Source organism: Rhinopithecus roxellana, chromosome 21 (genome assembly GCF_007565055.1).
Source record: "Rhinopithecus roxellana isolate Shanxi Qingling chromosome 21, ASM756505v1, whole genome shotgun sequence".
NCBI classification, from domain to species: Eukaryota; Metazoa; Chordata; class Mammalia; order Primates; family Cercopithecidae; genus Rhinopithecus; species Rhinopithecus roxellana.
Genome location: NC_044569.1, coordinates 59320838 through 59340100, shown reverse-complemented (window position 1 = coordinate 59340100; position 19263 = coordinate 59320838). Strand labels below are relative to the sequence as shown.

The 19263-nt window shown below is 36.0% G+C and overlaps 1 protein-coding gene across 19 annotated transcripts in view; it reads left to right on the top strand.

Moving 5' to 3' along the window:
* The window catches only part of TCF4 (transcription factor 4), a 371854-nt gene that overhangs the window by 255396 nt on the left and 97195 nt on the right, over positions 1 to 19263 (top strand). For 2 of the 19 annotated variants that reach the window (XM_010375884.2, XM_010375875.2), the window contains exon 1: positions 15818 to 16590. The exons of the other annotated variants lie outside the window; for them this stretch is intronic. In XM_010375884.2, the coding sequence (XP_010374186.1) occupies positions 16522 to 16590 (69 nt within the window). In that variant the 5' untranslated portion in view covers positions 15818 to 16521. Of the gene's footprint in view, positions 1 to 15817; positions 16591 to 19263 lie in introns of those variants that run through there. 19 annotated transcript variants of the gene reach the window in all.

Genomic DNA, 19263 nt, shown 5'->3' with positions numbered 1-19263 from the left:
CATAAAAGATTCAAATCAATTTTGGACTGTCTGGAAAATGTAGGACTAAAATAGCCAGATTGAATTCAGATAAAATTACCTTCTGCTTTTTTGGGAGGTTGTTGCTTTTTGGTTAGCCACATTATTTTCTTCGAAGATTCGTTTGGAAGAGAGTTTGGGAGAATTTCTAGCCTCTCTCAAGATTTTCCTCCCATTTCTCTGTTTGCAAAGAGCTGTTCCCCAAAGGCGAAAAGAGTGAGTTGCCATCTTGAGCGAATTGTGTGTTTAGTGAACACCAAATGGTCTCAAAGTTACCCTAAATTTTCATTATATCTGGTTGCTTTCAAATACTATTTATTCCCCTCAAAACTCCTAACCATTTATGTAAGATATCAGCAAGATGACCAACTTCTGACAGCCCAAAAGCAGGGAAGGAAGCTTAGAAATAGAATACCATTTGTCTGGTAATTAGAGTATATCTCCTAAGAGTTCGAGAGAGAGAATTCTGATTAACCTTTCTGTTCCCACATTCTCACATAAAATTAGCACACCTTTTAAATTATTATCTAGTATTTAAACACATATTTTTGAGTCTTCTTAATGCAACAGGTTCTGGAGACACTAAAAGTGTGTTATAGTTTTCTAAAAAACTTCATTTTTCTTACATTTTAAATGTTCTGTTTGTGCAAAATTTCGAGAATCACCATAAGGGCTTCTTTGCATTTTTAATTTAGTAACTAACATATGAATAAATTTGCATATTAATTAGTTGCAGATTAAATCATGCATACATAATTGCCTCCTTACTGTGTTTAATGTTTGTCAAAATCTCCAGCCTGGTTTGATGGATGTCGTATGAAAGATTACAATTTGATGTACCCTTGGAAGTATTTACACCAATAATGCAAGATTCTTAATAGCAGAGTTTTCCAGTTATATACAGTTACTAATAAACATGTAAGATAGGTACATGTCCCTTTGACTAAAATTTTTTTCTTTGCACCAAATCATTTACTATTCATAATCATTAATGCATCTCCTAATTATACAGCATATGTCTGTTAACCCTTTCATTGCTGGCCTTCAAATGGTAGCTTTCTTTTTCTTGCCCCCTAAAGAAAGCAAAATTGTTTGATAATATTCCGAAATTACTCGATTGCCTTTTATTTATTTCTCTTCTAGTATATGGACACACCTCGTTTGCCATTTATTTTAACATACAACACATAATTATATGATCGTTTTGTATTTTCTAGTTAAAGATCATAAAATGACCCATGTGCACATGCTTTGTAGCTGATGGGCTTTTGCCTTTCTTTTACCAATGCTGAAGAAAATTGAAATATTTCAGATACTTCATATAAGTAGTAAAAAAAAAAAGTGTATACACAAACATATACTCTATTTAGGAGGGTAATTGTAGGATAGGTAAAAGTATTTAAATTGTATTTAATTTCATTTTGAATATTGAAGTGCATTTAATGTATCATGATCAAACATTGGATGGAAATGTGATTTTTTTATTAGAACTGAGAACTCTGAAGTTGAAACTGACAAGAGAATAGATGCTCTTAATTTTACATAATTTTAAAATGCCAATATGTTTCCTTAAATTTCTTCGGGCATTTAATATTTTAAGTTTTATCTTACTCATGTAAAAAGTAGACCAATTGGCTTTTTTTTTTCCTTTTTACTATTTTGATGTCCAAGCTGCTTATCACATTATTACCCTGCATTAATGAGTATTCCTACTGTGCAAAATTCTATCAAAAATGATGGTGTGAATGTCATTTTTAATTGGAAGTTTATATAGTCAAATTTATAGTACACAACAAAAAATATGTATGTAGTTCTGCTCCAAGCCTTTTTTTAGGCTTTTGATCTTTTTAGTTTAAGTATACATTTTTATTAATCTAAGTGTCATTTGAAAATCTACACAAATGTGACTACATTTTTTATTAATACCATTGTTGGGAAGAAAGGGAAACTAAGGCATTGAGTAATTATAATGTCTGTAAACTGTAAGAAGAACAAATAGAGGAATGACCAAGAATAGATTTTCAGGGGTCTTTTTTAGACATGAAAACTTGCTGACCAGTTCTGTATGTTTCACAGAAGTCACAATGTATGATTTCTGTCTTCTTTATTTTTGAATGCCTGCATTGATATGCCTAGTGAAAAGACAAAGGTTAAAATGAGTTGAAAGCATGAACAGCTGATTTCCTCTCTTTGATTCTTTCATAGGAGAAATAATATCTCCTGGTCACCTACCTCAGGAGCATTTATTTTCTTATCACAGGGCACAATGAACTATTTATTGATTTAGCAAAACATTCTTTTACAACACACACTATTACATTAAATTATTTAGCAGTGTGAAAAATGAAATGAAAGCTGCAAAACTTATAAAAGGAAGCAAACAGTCAGACCTGAAACATATTTATCTACAACCATTGTGCCTAGGTAATTCAGGGCATATGGTATGTAAATGATATCTGGAGATCCTTGCCAAATCTACACACGACGGGATAAATTAAGGACAGGTTTCCCTGGGTGTGAGTCCCATGATTGTGGCCGGCACACTTTCTGCTTGAATGTGTGTGTTCTGTTCTTGTCTTTCAGCAAGAGCGTCACAGAGCATTCAGTGGCCAAATCTGGTCCTCAACTGACTTCTAAGATGTTATTTGCAATTCCCAGGAATTGATTTCATGATTAAATTTAAAACGCAGTACCAATTTGCCAAACTTTTCCTTTGCTCTCACAGTTGAAAAGTAAGATCTGAATAATTTGTCAGGGTATGTTTGCATATTAAGCCATTTAAATGGGTATCTTTGACAGTGGAAACTGAGTGCCTCTGAGCTTCTTAGTTACTGAAGAAAGGTGTTACTGAGTAGTGACTTTTCTGTAAGCAAGGATTAAGATATTTCCTAGAACAGACTATGAATTATTTTGAATGATTGATAATTTTGGTTCCAGGTTGGCCCAGTAATAATTTATTAATTCAACTTGACAACCCAAATTACTGCTATCACTTATTTTATTTTCAGATTATTATTTTGAAGCATATACTCTCATTTCTAGAAAGGTGAAGGCACTGACTTCTATTTAGAATTAATTTTAAGTAGGTAAGAGGTTATGCTGTTTTTTTTTTTGAAAGGAATGTCTTTTCTGAGCTGGGGGTTCTTAGCTTAGAGTTTTTAATGCTTTAAATTAAGGTTCATTTTTATCTTGGAATCATGCAATTGGAGATTTTGATGAGAAACTATGGCAGAATTTTTTCTCCTGTAATTTATTGGACTATACCTAAAGAGTGCAGTTACTGTGAACATTTAATAAATACAAGACTTACATGTTATTTATAAAAGTTATTTCAGGGTATTTTAAGACAATGTAGAGTATGGCTTAGGATGTTTTATGTTTTTACTATTAAGAATAATGCTTTTACTAAATAAAACTGCGTTTCTTTTATAAGAAGATAATGCTCTTAATATTATGGTTTTATTTGAATTAGCAGTTTAGTCCCTGTCCCTACATCCATTTCATTTATGGAATGCAAATAACACACTAGTTACTGCATAGAAAATGAAATTAGGCTGAGTCCTTGTTCCTTGCTGTGTAAATTGGGTAAAAATCAGAGAAAAAAAAATACCCTTGAGATCAATATAAATCAATACTACTTGACACAGATCCAGCTAAAAATTCATGAAAGGGGTCGTAGTTCTGGAGGAGTTTATGTAATTATCATGTAGCCCACAGTTTGTGAACTCAGGGCAAAGTTCTTAGCTGGTTGTTCTGGGACCATCCCTTGGTTCATTGAAACTACTTTGCACAGCTGTGCTTCAAACTCAACAACAGAAAGCAAAAACAATATTCACTATAAAATAAATGTCGGCTTGCCTTTCAACTTCACTGTGAACTTGCAGCCCTGAAAACAACAAAAGGGGTAATCACAATTGAGATTACAGAATCCAGATTAGATGTAATATACAATAGGGTGGTATGGCCCAATTTTATTTACATGGGGCAAGTGGAAGTGCTGTGAATGCCAACATGTTAAGCATCATAGCCACTTATTAAGATGTTAGCTTTACATGTCAGTCATTGGACCCCATTTGAAATGAAGCACCTGCATTTTATTCAAAGAAGTTAAGGTATATTGGGGAATGCAGAGGTGAGTTGAGGGGTTATTTGTTTTTCTGTTTTTTGTTTTGTTTTGTTCTGGTGGGAGAAAATACCATAGACAATAGAGATAAAATATCTCAAGTATTAAAAGTCTATTTTTATGCACTGTATGATTCAAAATGACTGAGCAGTTTTGAAATTTTATAGAAAGAAAAGAATATTAAGGAGAATAGGAAATTATATTTGCATCTTTACAGACAACTCTGTATAGCACATTTAAGATTCTGGCAATTTCCTTCCAAGTATCTGAAAATTAGGAATTATGAAGGAAACCCAGACAAATACTTAACTATAGCATTGCTACCAGGTGTCTCTTTGATATCAGTGAGTTAGGAAACTTTAAAAAAAGGTTAAAACATCCAGAGTGATAACTTATTTTAATATATGCTTTCAGGCAAAATATTTCTTTATTAAGAATGTTGAAAGGTTTTATTTAATTGTTCATATATATTTAGTAAATTTTTGGTAGACTTGACCTATTAGGCTTGTTTCATAAAAGATATGGGCTTCTGTGTATTTAGATCTTAAGTTTATTTCAAATTGGCCTTTATAAAATTTTAGTGCCTTTCTCTTAGAATTCTAGTCAACAAAATTCTGTTCATCAAATATATACATCACAGAAGTAACTGGTGATACAGAGTGTAATTCCTCCCATATTGTCAAATGGAGTCTCTATCTCCTCAAAGGGAAAGAAACCCTGACGTCAGTCAGAAGTTGTAGGTGTACTCACTTGGCACTGAGTCAGCTTAAAGTTCAAGTATGAGGCTGAAAAATTCACAAATATTTATAGCACACCTACTAAGTGCCAGGCCTCCTGGAAGGTGGACAGCAATGGCCAATGTTTCTGCCATTGGGAAGATTTGCACCAAAGTGTGTATGGCCACAAGTAGTTGTACAAATCAGAGTTCATTTTGTAATGCTTTATAAGGGTCTGGTATCACTGGTTCTCCTTGCAGACTAATAAACACAGAGCTTATATGACTCTTAAAAATACGGTGATAACAAGTACATCCTAAATTATGTAAGCATGTAGTCCATGGTAACAGTGTAATATATGATATAAAGATGGAATCAGCCACCTGGCTTACTGTAATTGTTGTTGAGGTCCTTTGTTATGAACATACATTTCTGTTAACAATGCAACAAAATAATTTTTTAAAGTTGTTTTTTTTTTTTTTTTTTTTTTTCTGTAGTGCCTCAAATCTAGATAAATGGAATGTGTTGGAAAGGACAACAGATAAAAAGTTAAACATGTGGAAATGACATGGAAAGCACCGGTTTCTTCCCTTTGTTTTCTTCCACGTCATTAGGAAATAATATTTAACCATAGAATATGGTGTCCCTCTAAGAAAATATTTATAATTGAATGTTCAAAGTAGAATATAGATTAAATAAGTAAAGGTGACTTGCCAAAAAAAATTAAAGAACACGTGAAACAAGCAAAAGTCTGCACAGACATAATAAGTGGCGTGACAGTATCACCTCTCAAAAGTGACAATAGATGTGTCCATCTTTATGCCTTTAGCATGTTATTGGCATTATTAGTTATTATATTGAGAGAGTAGCCACACTATACAAGAGAAAGGAAGGTAAATTAGATCCCTCACGCCCCCTTCTTCTGTGAATTTTGTATGTTTTTGAATACACTCTCTGCCAGGATAGCAAATAAAATTTGGTTCACCCCTGATCTTCAGCAGATTATAATCTAGGCAAAGTACAGACCAGGGTCATGAAATCAAAAATAATATTTAGAACATTTGGAAACTAGGGGAACATCTCCTCATAATTGTGTGCACATTTTATCAGTGTAAAGTAGATATAACTCTATTGAAAATTGTTGTCGCCGGGCGCGGTGGCTCAAGCCTGTAATCCCAGCACTTTGGGAGGCCGAGACGGGCGGATCACGAGGTCAGGAGATCGAGACCATCCTGGCTAACACGGTGAAACCCCGTCTCTACTAAAAATACAAAAAAAACTAGCCGGGCGAGGTGGCGGGCGCCTGTAGTCCCAGCTACTCGGGAGGCTGAGGCAGGAGAATGGCGGAAACCCGGGAGGCGGAGCTTGCAGTGAGCTGAGATCTGGCCACTGCACTCCAATCCGGGCGACAGAGCGAGACTCCGCCTCAAAAAAAAAAAAAAAAAAAAAAAAAAAAAAAAAAAAAAAGAAAATTGTTGTCTAGTAATATGCTCATTTTCCCATTTCATGAAGACTTATTCTCAAATGGAAGTTACAGCTGGCTATCATGTGTTTTTCTGACAAACTCTTTTCTCTGTGGACATGATGATTTCTGTTGTTGTGGAAAGGAAGGAAATAAATCTCTTTTTGTTCCTCATTCACTCGATGAGCAAAATGTGATTGAGCTCCTATTGTGTGCAGATTGTATTGTTGGAGCACAGGGCAAAGAAAGCTAAATTACCATCTTTGTTTAGGACTTTAAGGTGTTTGGGAGCAGCAAGGTAGATGACTCGTTTATTTAACAAGACACTGAACTTTGCTGGAGAATCTTATATTCTAGAATATAGTCCTTATCTGGAAGTGACTACACAACGTGGTTCTGGATGACAGAGAGCTGCAGATCTGGCATGATTAAGACAGTGGCCACAGATACTCCACTGAGCTTCTGTCTAGCAGCTTCTGTCTGTCTCTTCCCTGAAAATCACAGGGACTGTGTGGAGCTTTTGCTTGGTCAACTAGAGAAACAACTTTTGATTGTTTTTACGTTTCTCAGAGATTGATTTGCCAGAGATATTACATTATGATAAAAACATAAACACAGAATTTAGGGATTGGAACAAAGTTTATATGATCACAATTTAACACAGTTATTTGAAAATTATTGGTTTATAAAGAAACAGATTTAGACAAAGCTAGAGCTTACTCAGGTTTAAAGAGCTAGTTAGAAATGAAGCTGAAACTTAAACCAACATCTTGATTTGTGGCCTCCACATTATACTGCTTATCTGGTGAGGTCAAGAGGAGAGGTGGGATTGGTTCTTATCCCCACATGCTATGTTGGAAAACCAGAAACTTTAGCTCTATTGTAAGTCTTTAAAGAAAGATAGTTTAATGTTTAAAAGTTTCTCATGTTTAATGATTGTCATAAAATGTATAATCATTTGTTTAATAATTGTACTACTAATAATGACTCAATCCAGAAATATTTAACTCATAGAAAATGTAATGGACGGCCGGGCGTGGTTGCTCACGCCTGTAATTCTAGCACCTTGGGAGGCCGAGGCGGGCGGATCATGAGGTCAGGAGTTCGAGACCATCCTGGCCAACATGTGAATACAAAATACAAAAATTAGCCAGGCGTGATGGCACATGCCAGTAATCCCAGCTACTCAGGAGGCTGAGGCAAGAGAATTGCTTGAACCCAGGAGATGGAGGTTGCAGTGAGCCAAGATCATACCACGGCACTCCAGCCTGGTGACAGAGCAAGACTTGGTCTCAAGAAAAAAGAAAAGAGAAAAAAGGAAAAAAAAAAAGAGGAAAATGTAATGGACACAATACATTTAGATTTTTAATAAAGTACACATATGTTTATTGCAGAACATATGAGCAGTTAATTAAAGATATCCAACAGGTCAGGCGCGGTGCACCGCTCATGCCTATAATCCCAGCACTTTGGGAGGCTGAGGCGGGCAGATCACGAGGTCAAGAGATCGAGACCATCCTGGCCAACATAGCGAAACCCCATCTCTACTAAAAATACAAAAATTAGCTGGGCATGGTGGCACACACCTGTAGTCCCAGTTACTCGGGAGGCTGAGGCAGGAGAATTGCTTGAACCCATGAGGCAGAGGTTGCAGTGAGCCAAGATCGCACCACTGCACTCCAGTCTGGCAACAGAGTAAGACTCCATCTCAAAAAAAAAAAAAAAAAAAATTCAACATTGCTGGCAAGTTTGAAGGTCACAGCCCATGTACAAAATGGGTATATCTTGAAGAACTCTTGTCTTTATCATATGTTCTGTACCATTTCCTTATACGCAACATAGTTACTATATGATGGCACTAAGTAGGTAGAGGTCCAGACCCCATAAAGAACATGGCATTCAGTTCCTGAACAGATGTTAGAGAACACGCCCCACTTGGCAGTAAAGGATATCTTCAACAGGAGGGAAAGGTGAGAGTTGACCTGTTTGTCATTTTGACTAATATTTAGAAATGCTGAAGTTGTTTTATGTTCAGAATGCATTTGATAGTCATGCCTGAAGAGGTCAAAGTGCTGATATTGTTGAAAACAAATACCCCTGTCAAACAAATAGAGACAATTTTCATGTCTTTGGTTGGTAGGCACCATAATTTGGCCTTTGGCACTGCTGTCAGTAAAGCTAGTTGATGACTTTTATGTCAATTTTTGGCCCAACCATAAATGAAGGAAATAAGACCAATACTGCCACAGTACTTTTTCACACTCATTACCCATACCTGATTCAGCTTTGTTAATGTTGAAAGCCAAAATTTATCAGTATCATTTTTTCCCAAATCATTCTTATTTTAGTACTGTTTATGCTCAATGAAAGCTTGTGAATTTCTTTCACTGTATTTAATGAAAACCCAGAGTTTTTTAAAATTGCAAGTTATCTCTTTAAAACAATTTATTTTAGATTACTCATGGGATTTACTCTAAGCGCTTGTCTTTTAATAGAAGATGATGCAAAACTTGTCTCACCTGTTCCTTCCTGGTCTTGTCTGTGTTTATGTGTGGGGTAGGTAAATGCTTTTGATTAACAGAATGAAGAGAGTGCTTATTTTGAAAACTCAGTAGTTAAAATTCAAGTTTATTTTGAGTTAAAGAACACCATATTTAGCTTAGGAATGGACCATTGACCTGCTTAAGCTATAGGCTATCGATTGGCCTTGAGGGAACTTAGATCTGCTAAACATGAACTTGAAAAGGCACTTCAATGGTGGATGTACGTTGGATGCTCTCACTGTATGGTCATTCACTTGCATCTTTAAAATTTATGTTTCGTTTTTCCTTTATACCTACTCTTTTCATTCCGTTTGTCAGAGATGGCCATTAAAGTATTTGACAATTGTTTGTTCTGTGCCTAGCAAGTTGTTCTATTGCTCCATCATGTCAAACAACAAAGGTGATCAACAGTTAGAAACCTCAGTAAATTGCTGGAATCTTCACCCCCAAAGAGGTTTAATAAACCCTAGATAATTAGTTCGTTTAGAGTGAAAATAATTTTCATTGTGATATCACATTTCCACTCTGATTACTGAGCAATGCATTGGGAAGCCTGATATTTATTCACTAATTTTTTAAAATTGAGAACATCCTGTGCTGAGATTCCAGTCAGCTTCATCAATCCATTTTTTGTTAAAAGTTTCTCAACTGTCATCCTTCATCCAGACAAATAAACATAACCAGGATTTCCCCTCTAACTTTTTGGGAATTCCTTTACACGTGTACCAATTTGACGGAAAAAAACAATTGTCCTTGAATTTCATTTGACTCAGGTGATTGTGGTAAGTTCGCTAACTGACTTCATCTAGGAAGTGCAGCAATCTGAGTCAACTTCCTCCATCTCTGTTTTTACATTGTCCAGTGTGATGCTTCCTCATTGTACCAAAATAGAAATGGTTTGTTTTTGTATCAAACTTGGAGACTGGCTATGGATTACACTGGGTTAGTGTAAGGGTTTTTGGTTTTTTTTTTTTTTTTTTTTTTTTAAAGAACATTCCACTTATCCCAAGGGAAAGAGATTGACGACCTGGGGAAAAATAAGAGGCATAATGAAGTCTTTTCTCCTTAAATAAAAATCACATCTAGTGTTCAGATGTGTCAATTATACTATCTTTGTCTAATTTCATTTAATATTTGAGAGATTTAGTAGTAAATTTATGACTTTTGCAGTTACTTTGCAAAAATTTGAGGAAGAAGTGAATTTCACTTTGAGTCAAGTGTGTAAGTTCCAGTGTAATTAAACCTAAAAATCTATATATTCTGGTCTATGCTACTTTGGTATTACACTTTACCATATCACATGATGCTATTAGCTACATTTTACCTTATTTGCAGGGTAATGCCGTTTTATCTCTCTGGTTTGTTGAATTTTGTAGAAGATGTTATGTTCATGTAGATAATGGCATACTCTTTGAATTCTTTACCTCAGGCGTGTGAAAATATGTGGAAAAGTGGGGAAATGAATCTGATCAGATTTCACTGTATACTGAAATTTGAGAACCTGGTTTTTGCATCTGTTTTGCATGCTGCTATGTCTCCAAACCATATATGTCTGTGTGAGTTTTTATAATGCCACATAAAGCAAAGTGAGAAGTCTCTTCTTTCTTCTAAAGGGAAATAGTGCCACAGAAAGGTAGAAGTCAAATATTTACTTACAGATCAAAAATCTAGTTAAAAAATAACCCATTGCTTACCTTAGTAATCAATGTGAATTACTTTATAATCAATATGACTGCAAGCTATCTGACTAGTCACTCAGAAAATAAATATTTGATCATGTGATAAACCATTTGAATGTCTACATATGAACCCAGGCCATATAAAAATAACCAATTCAAGATAATGTAGGAAACCACTAATAAAGACACGAATAAAATTAGATTTCACAGTTTATGCTGATGTTTTGATACTTTTCTGTGATAAAAGCATCTTCCAAAGTAAATGTTTCCATATTTGAACCATATAAAGAGTTAAAACTGTTTTGCCTGCTAATATCTAAATGATGCCAAGAAAATAAGTTCATGCCACTATAAAGATTGAGATGATTTGTGCTTTATCTGACTTCTTCGTGTAATATGGATTTACTTCAGATAAGTATATTTACTACTTTTCCAGTAAGTATGTTTATCTGATAAATATTTTCTCCAGATGTGTGTGTATTGAAAAAAAGTTTAAAATAGTTAGGATCCCAATTGAAAAAGTAAAAATCTTAATTGCTTAATAAGAAAACAGTTATTTCATAGTCTTAAGATTTCAATACAAAGAAATATGGGAATATACATGTAAGAGGTTTGTTGGTGTTCATTATTAAATTGCAAGGCTGTCTCAAGTTATGGTCATCAGAATAAATTTGTGTGTGTGTGTGTGTGTGTGTGTGTGTGTGTGTGTCCTCCTGTTAATTAGATCTTTTATGAAGTTGTACTCATGCCTATTAGGGATTTTTGTCATTGCAGTTTAAGTTGAATATGAAACATTAATCCTTTGTTGGGTCTAAGCTATCACCGTTTGTTACAATTTTTATAACATTCCATATATATTCATCTACTAACTAAACATCAGCCTTAATTTAGCTTCTGAATTAAATTTTTTGTTAATAGTGACTCCTACTGGAGAGCCAAAAATACCAATTAGTTTAGCTTCTAAATAAACTATACTCCTTTTTTCAATGGACAAGGGTAACCTCCTATTCCTTGGCTTGGCAACATTTACTATTCCTGTAAGTTTAAAGATGAGAACATAGATTTGAATACTAACACATCGGCAGAAATTATATTTTTAAGTACATACATAATTCTCAGGCCAGTCGTGTTGGGTGCTCCAAAAAGATTTGTGATTGAGTATCTTTGCTCCATTGGAAAGAGTTTAGCATGGTGCTGTATTTTTATAATTCTTTTATCCATTTTAGCAGACTTCTGTTACCTAAGTCTATTTTAGGTGGAGATTTTTTTTTTTTTTTTTTTTTTTTTTTTTTTGCTGCTGCTCTTTAAGGCACTCTTGCATAGAGGAAACAGCAGAGGAGACACAAGGAAATGCACTCTCCTTTATAACATGCTGCTGATACTGTGAACTAGGTGTCTTCTTATTTAAGCCTCAAAAGAAGCTGTGTTATTAACTAGATGAAGGAACTAACACTCAAAACCTGTGAGATAGCTTGGCCAGAGTCACACTGCTGGGGACTAGCAAAGTTACTCATCAAGATGTGTCTGACCCTCAAGTTTAAGCACTCTGATTTAATAACTTTACTCACACCCTGATTCCAGTGTCTTAGTAGCTTTTGATCTATAAAATGTCATCTAAGGATCTTTGAGCCTTAATTCTTTGTCTTTAAAGTGGGAATGATAATACTTGTCACAGAGTACTAGTTATGGAGATTAAATAAGTGAAGGCAATTATTATATGTTCTTTAAATTGTGTATCACTGTACTGTGGATGTATTAAGTGTTGTTTTATTAGCAAATATATTTTTGATGGGTAGATGTTTACCTGAGGTGGTTATTTAATTTATAGGCTGGCTTGTTCACATGATGTTATGTAATCATTGTATATTAATGAATATCACTATTTTCCTTAGGGTGTGATGTTTAGCTAATTTAGCCATGCTAGGCAAAAAAGATCAGCATTGTAGAAATAAACAGGTGTTATGCTGAAAAAAAAAAGACAACAACAAAACAACAACAAAAAACAACTTTTGGTGTTCAGTGACTTAAACAGAAACATGGAATTGTTCAAGTTCTACCAAGTTATATTTGGGGGGAGAAAAATGGGAATTCTTTCCATATGACCATTATTCATTCATTCATTTATTCAGCTTCTATTTGTTGAGTTCCCTGCCTTATACTGCAATATGCAGGGCAGTTTGTGTGTGTGTAGGTGTTTATTAGGTTTATTTGGACTTTGCAGTAACCATGTAATATAGTCATTATTCAGAAATAAACTCTAATGAGCTCTGTGGTCGGGTGGATAGTTCAGCTCTTTATCCTGTAATAGTTTGTTATTTAATTGTTTAATGTATGTGCGATTGCCCCTATTTCACAATTAAAACATTATTCTTTAGTCATATTTTCTCGCTTCAGCCATGTGGTCAAATTCAACGGCAGGAAGAAAATTGACATGTCTCTGAACCCTGTGCATGTCACCAAATGGAGCTTAACCCAAAGTTGGGAATCACTAAATAATTGTTCATGACATGGTTGAATATAGCTCTTCATTCAAGTGATGTAGATTCCAAATATTTACTTGTTCTTTAATGCACTTATTCATTCAGCAAGTTTTTATTGAACATCTACCTTGTAGGTAATACTAGACCAGTGCATTGGGGATTTTAGGTCGAATATTTCCCAGTTTCTTATAACAACACAACTGTAGATGTGTGTTGTCGATTCTGCTTCACTTCAAATACATCTGTCAAAGACTTTTTGGAAAATTACGAAAGAACTGTAAACTTTAGATTCTAGAAGACAATAAGAATCATGTGAGTTTCATTTAAGTGGTCAACACTTCTAGACAGTTTTGCTGGTAAGAATTTTTTTCCCCAAAAGTGGCAGAAAAAACAACTGGGTTCATTGCCTACCCCCAGTGTCCTCGATAGTGCTTTGTCTAAGCACCAGAGAGGGATGGTGGCTTTCTGTGTAGTGTGGCTAACCATCATTCCTCATCATTTCAGTGATAACAAGGCCGGGTGTGGGGGGGCAGGGGTGGTACCAAGTAGGTAACCAAGTTACCTACTGCTGGTTGGGTAGCTTGTCCAGTTATACACTAATGTGAAAACTGTGTCTGTGAAACAAGCAGTAGACCAGTTTAGGGTCCTGTAAAAATTGTCTGCTTAAGATTAAGACTTCTTTAAAATTATTCTGAAACACGTGAATTTATGCATATAGCTTCAGTTGTTCTTATACTTCTGTTCTAACTCCCCACGCATCACACTAAAAATTTATCATGGATGATATTTCTGTCACAAAGAAAACTTCAAAGGCTGAGATCGCAGAAATGTCTCAGTTGACAAGCCACTGACTTGAGTTCTGCGATTGAAATGTACTCCAAGGTCAGCAAACCAAAACCAAACATCACTGGATGATAATACGTTCAGTGTCGAACTGGCTATAATTCATAGATCACCTTTCAAAGCAGTATATCTTTATTAATCGTTGTAAATTTGTGCTTTTGAAATCTTAGACTCGTTTCCATTAGGCAATGAAGCCCAGAAGCTTAATGTTCTAGTCTCATTTTAATTTTTTCAGTCTCATGTGCTGAATTGTCAGGGTTTAAAAATCGATTTCACCTCATCAGATTAAAAATATTTATTTATGCACATGTTAACAATATATTAAAAGAAATGAGAGCTTCAATTTTAAAAATAGGAATTGTAGCTCATTAAGCCATGACAATTTTGTTTATATTTACATAATTAATAGAAAAGCATTTATATGTTTGCAAAATAGGTAAGAAAAGGTATTTAACGTAGATGAAGCAGAATGATTATTTATCAAAAGAGTTTAGAGATCTTTCTAGCAGTCTGCCCACGGAAAGTTAGCATCTAGAAAAGCTTTCTAAATAAGGGAAGAAACAACAAAGAAACAACAACCAGGAAGCCCCCCAACTTATCTCTTTAAATTCCAGGCTGTTTTCTAAGTGGTGGTTTTTACATACTGTCCTCTGGTAGGTGGGTACCCTGGCCTTGTGTATTAAGCACTGAGGGTGGTTTAAAGGTTACAAATGTGATCCTGTCAGATTGACAACTAACTGTTCTAATGAGGAAAAAATCCTCAAAGCATGAAATTTGAATGAAATGTGTGATTATAATTCAAGTACTGTTTACACAAACCTCTGGGGACCTTCCGAATAAATGCAGAGCAAGTGAGTTAGACAAACCTCTGGGCCTTCGATACGTGTGTGTGGATGTGCGGTGTGTGTGTGTTTATTTTAGAGAGTGGGGAAACTTTCCACCATTAGCCCGAGGTTTGCTCCTCAGAACCAACACCACTATTCCTCCTTGTTTATTAATACTGTATGTGTTTTGTTACCATATTGAGTTGTAAGGAAATAGATGCTTTGAATTATTAAAGTTGATTCTTGAGAATAGATATATACCCGGGTGGCATTTGCTTCGGCATATGCAAATGATTTAGTTTCATTTGGGATCAATTCCCAGAGGCCCTCCTTTCCTGTGATGCTCTGAATTTGGCAAGCTCAAGTCAGCCCATATCCTCTCCCCGCATCCCTCTCTTTCTTTCTTTCCTTTTTTTGTACCTCCCCCCACATTTTTTGTTGATTGGTATAATATTTTTAAAAGACAATAAATAAATACATCAAGTTGCTTGTTAGAAACCGTGCCATCTATAAGGATTCTATTGTTCAGTTGTGATCAATAAAGGTCAACGAAGGTTTTCACGTTCTTAAAGTTTAGCAAAATCGAAGTTTAGTAAAAATGTGCATGAGATGTTTGTTAAAATATTTATACAGATATTGGGCTGCGGGGATGCTGCAAAACTCTGAAAATGTGGTCTCAGTGGTGCCTTTGGGGAAATTGACAGCTTGTAAGATATTCGTCGGTTCGAAGGTACCAATAAACTTGCTTCTGAGCCCAGCACACAAATAGCGTGAAGTTGGCGGTAGATTGTCCAAAGACACAGTGAAAGCACCCAACTCCAGAGTGGAAAACGTGCGCCTTTGGGGCGCCCAGCGCCAGTGAGGGGAGCAGCGCCCCAGCCCCTCCGTAGTCTCTGGGCCCATGCGGCCGTCTGCGGCGGGGCGAGGTGAAGTTCATGGGCGGCTGCGCTTCCCACCAGCACCGGGGAGGCCCGGGCCCCGCGGAGCCCGGGGCGGGCCGTACTGCTACTCTGTTTCATTCCGCAACCCCGTTTTGTAGGTTGTTGACCAAGCAGTCAGAAAACAGTGCCCCCTCTCTCCTTTTGAGCGAGGTCAGAGACGTGGTGTTTTTTTTTTTTTTCTCTCTCTCTCTCTCTTCCCTCCCCTTTCCCTCCCCTTTCTCCGAGTCGAGTTCTCAGGCAGCTGCGTACAATGCTGGGAGCTAGCCAGCAGCAGAGACAGATGGCAGAGTTATTAGATGTGCATCATACGATTCCCTTCCTGCCACTCGCTTTTTAATCAAATTAAAACAAAAAAGAAAGAGAGGGAGAGAGAGAGAGGGGGAGTCAATTAACTGCATTTGTATTCTGCTCAATAATGGACCCTGTTCCACTTTTACCCTAAGGCAGTTGAGTGGAAATTTTAGAGAAGAAAAGGGTGCCTAGAACAAAACAAAACAAAAAAGGAAAAAAGAAAAAAAAAAAAAGAAAGAAAAGAAAAAGAAAGAAAAAGAAAAAAGTGAAGACTGCAGAAATTTGTAAGAATCGGCATTATTTGAGGAACTAATAAAAACCCCTCGGAAAAGTTGAATCGATCTCGCGTATGCATTAGGATTTCGAGCTCCATCAGGGCCGGGCTGCCTTCCAGCTCCGCTGCGCAAAGTTGAGCGTCTGACAGCAGCGCCGCGGCCTCCCCCGCCCGCCAGGAATGGTCTCTTCCTGCTTTGCATATTCACCACGCTTGGCCCGGCCATATGGGAAAATGCAACTGAAGGAATTGTTGTGAAAAAAGGGACAGCGAGTTTGAAATAAAAGTTGTTAGAGTGGTACTGAGGAGAAAAAAGAATCCGAGACCATGTACTGCGCATACACAATCCCGGGCATGGGCGGCAACTCTTTGATGTACTACTATAATGGGAAAGCGGTAAGCGAATGCGGGCTGCGAGGGGGATTTTTGACAAGTTTTATTGTCGCAGGGATGAGCATCCTAGGTGGTGATCATTGTTTGCAAAGTTGTGCAGGACTGCCGCACCTTCCCGGGTGCCGTGAAATATTTATCATTTGCCAATCCTAAGATCTTCTTGCCTACTTCATCGTCTTTTTCCCCCACCCTCCTCCCCCAGAGTAGAAAAATAGATGCTTTCAGAGCTTTAGAGAGTGGATCCTAGAGCGAAAGTTTGCAGTCAGGTAAAGTTGAGAGGTGGTATGATTTTTTTTTTTTTTTTTAAAGAGAGTTTTGGAAAATTCTTATTCCTTCCAAATGACTGTTAGAAAGGAAGAGCAGATACGAGAAGCAGAATTGAGACAGCCCAAGTTAGGCTGAGGGGAAATTTGGGGTAAGTTTCTCCCTGAATTGAGGTGTTGTGATATCTAAAGTCTTACTAAGTTGGAAGCTTGAGTGCAGTGGATAGAGTGGAGAGAACCTGAAAGGTTAAAATAGAGCAAACACATAAAACTGAGAGATCAAATTAAGGAGTAGATTATATAAGCTTATATGTATATTTAAAGCCGAAATGGGGAAGGAGAAATAAACGGGTTCATTCATGCATATAACAGTATTGTCATAAGTTATTTGTGCTGTGTGGCTTCTTCCCTCAGTTTTTCCCCCCTTCCAACAGAAACGCTTTATTTAAGAAAAAAATGTGTCTGGTATTTTGTGCATAACCCCAGCAGAAGGTTTATACTTGCCATCTGGAGGTTTATTTTTTTTTTTCCTTCGTCTGGGCCCACTGAAGGAAAAGGATTTCAGTATTTTCAAATCGGTATGCGGGGCTCTTGGGAAGAGTTGTTGGGTGATAGAGGAGCAAAAATTTATTATTTTAAAATAGAAAAGAAGAATGAGAGAAAAGTGAAAAACAGCCTTTTATAAACTGTTCTCTTTGTGTACTTTGAACTTCCATTTGGATTGATCTTAATCAGGGATAGTTAGGCCAAAGGGGACAGAGCAGAGCTTTCAGGAAGGCCCAGTTCAGCTGTAGCAATTGGTGCAAACGAATTAAACATGTGTATGTGCTGCTATATGCCTGTGAGTGTATAGACATACAGATGCATGGATAACGGTTATTCCTAGCTGAGCATATTCTGTAATACATACATATACACAACTGTTTGAAGGTGCAGTTTCAGAAGATTAATAATTTCATTTAAAAAGCCAGTTTTATGAATGGGCAACTTGAAATAATATCGTTTACTTTTATTTTGAAAAGTACAAGTAAATCATCAAAAGTTAATAGTGCCATCCTATTTTTATCTTTTTTAAAAAAGAACACGGTGTAATTAAAATAAGTGTGGTAAGGGAAATATAATTTTAAAACAAACGGTTTTCACTGTGATTTGATCAAAGTGTTTAAATCTGTAAACATAAATATTGGGATTATGTAACATCTTTTTTTTTTAACAAGTACATGATTTGCAATTGGTAGTTACTCATATATAGCTAAGACTTTTGCCTATTATCTTTTAGATGTTCTCATACATAACATATTCAGCACCTTTCATTTTAAAGCACTTTTAATGAAAATTATGTGAAGGATGCCATCTTAGTCAGTAAGCAAAAGTGTCTCTGAAGCAATAAAACAGATTCAGGGATTAGATAGCCCTTATCCATTATGAAAGACTTACATTATAAAAGAATATGTTTCCATGGTTTTTATCTTTCAGGATTACAAGTTATGTGACTTTTACATGTTAATTGTTAATTTTGCATCTTAAATATCTGAACTGACAAAATTTTAATTTAGGTTTTGTATCTTTTAACTCCTTTTTAGCCAAAAGGAATTTTCAAAAATATGTGTTCCACTCCCACAGCTTGCCAGTTGCCTCCACCGTAAGAAAATGCTGAATATGACATCATATCACTAATATGCCCTCTCAGTTGCCAAATATTTTGGTTGTTAGATTTTTTTTTTTTTTTTTTTTTTGAGAGGATGGTACTCATAAAATCAAGATCGCTCTGTCACAGGAAATGTATTTATAGGAACTGTTTTAAGGCGTTTATTAAAAACAAATCTGGTGATGTGTATCTCTATTGATTCAAACACTAGAAAGAGGCAAATTGTACATACATTATAGTTAGAAAAAAATAGCCATTTGGAACACCAGCAGAAAGCTTTTGAAACTGCGGATGGCTACCAGTTGTCCATCTTAACTTCGTGAAACAGACAGCAAAGTCCAGTTGTGTGTGTCCCAAGGAAGGGGCCAATTCTATACCATTTTTTAAAATGCCCTCATGCATACATTGAGGAAGCAGATTTTTGTTTATTCTACAGTGTGTATTCTGCTGGCTCTAATTCTGCATTGAACAGCTTTTGATTTGGTGCCAGACATGTTGTGGAGATTGTATATACCATGCGTTAATTGTTCAAAATGCCTATCGAAGAGACTTTACATTTCTTGAGTTTCACTTATCGTTTGGAAGTTGAATATCTGTGCGTTTTTGTGTGTATGTGCATGTCTAACCAATGTGTGTGTGAACCTGAATTAAGTGTGGTTAGCTATTTGTTGCACAAGTTTTCCTCTGAAGAGAACACAGCACTGAATTCCTTCTTTTTTACCAGTGACAAGTCAATTACTTGTTTAAATTCAGTTTGAACTCCCT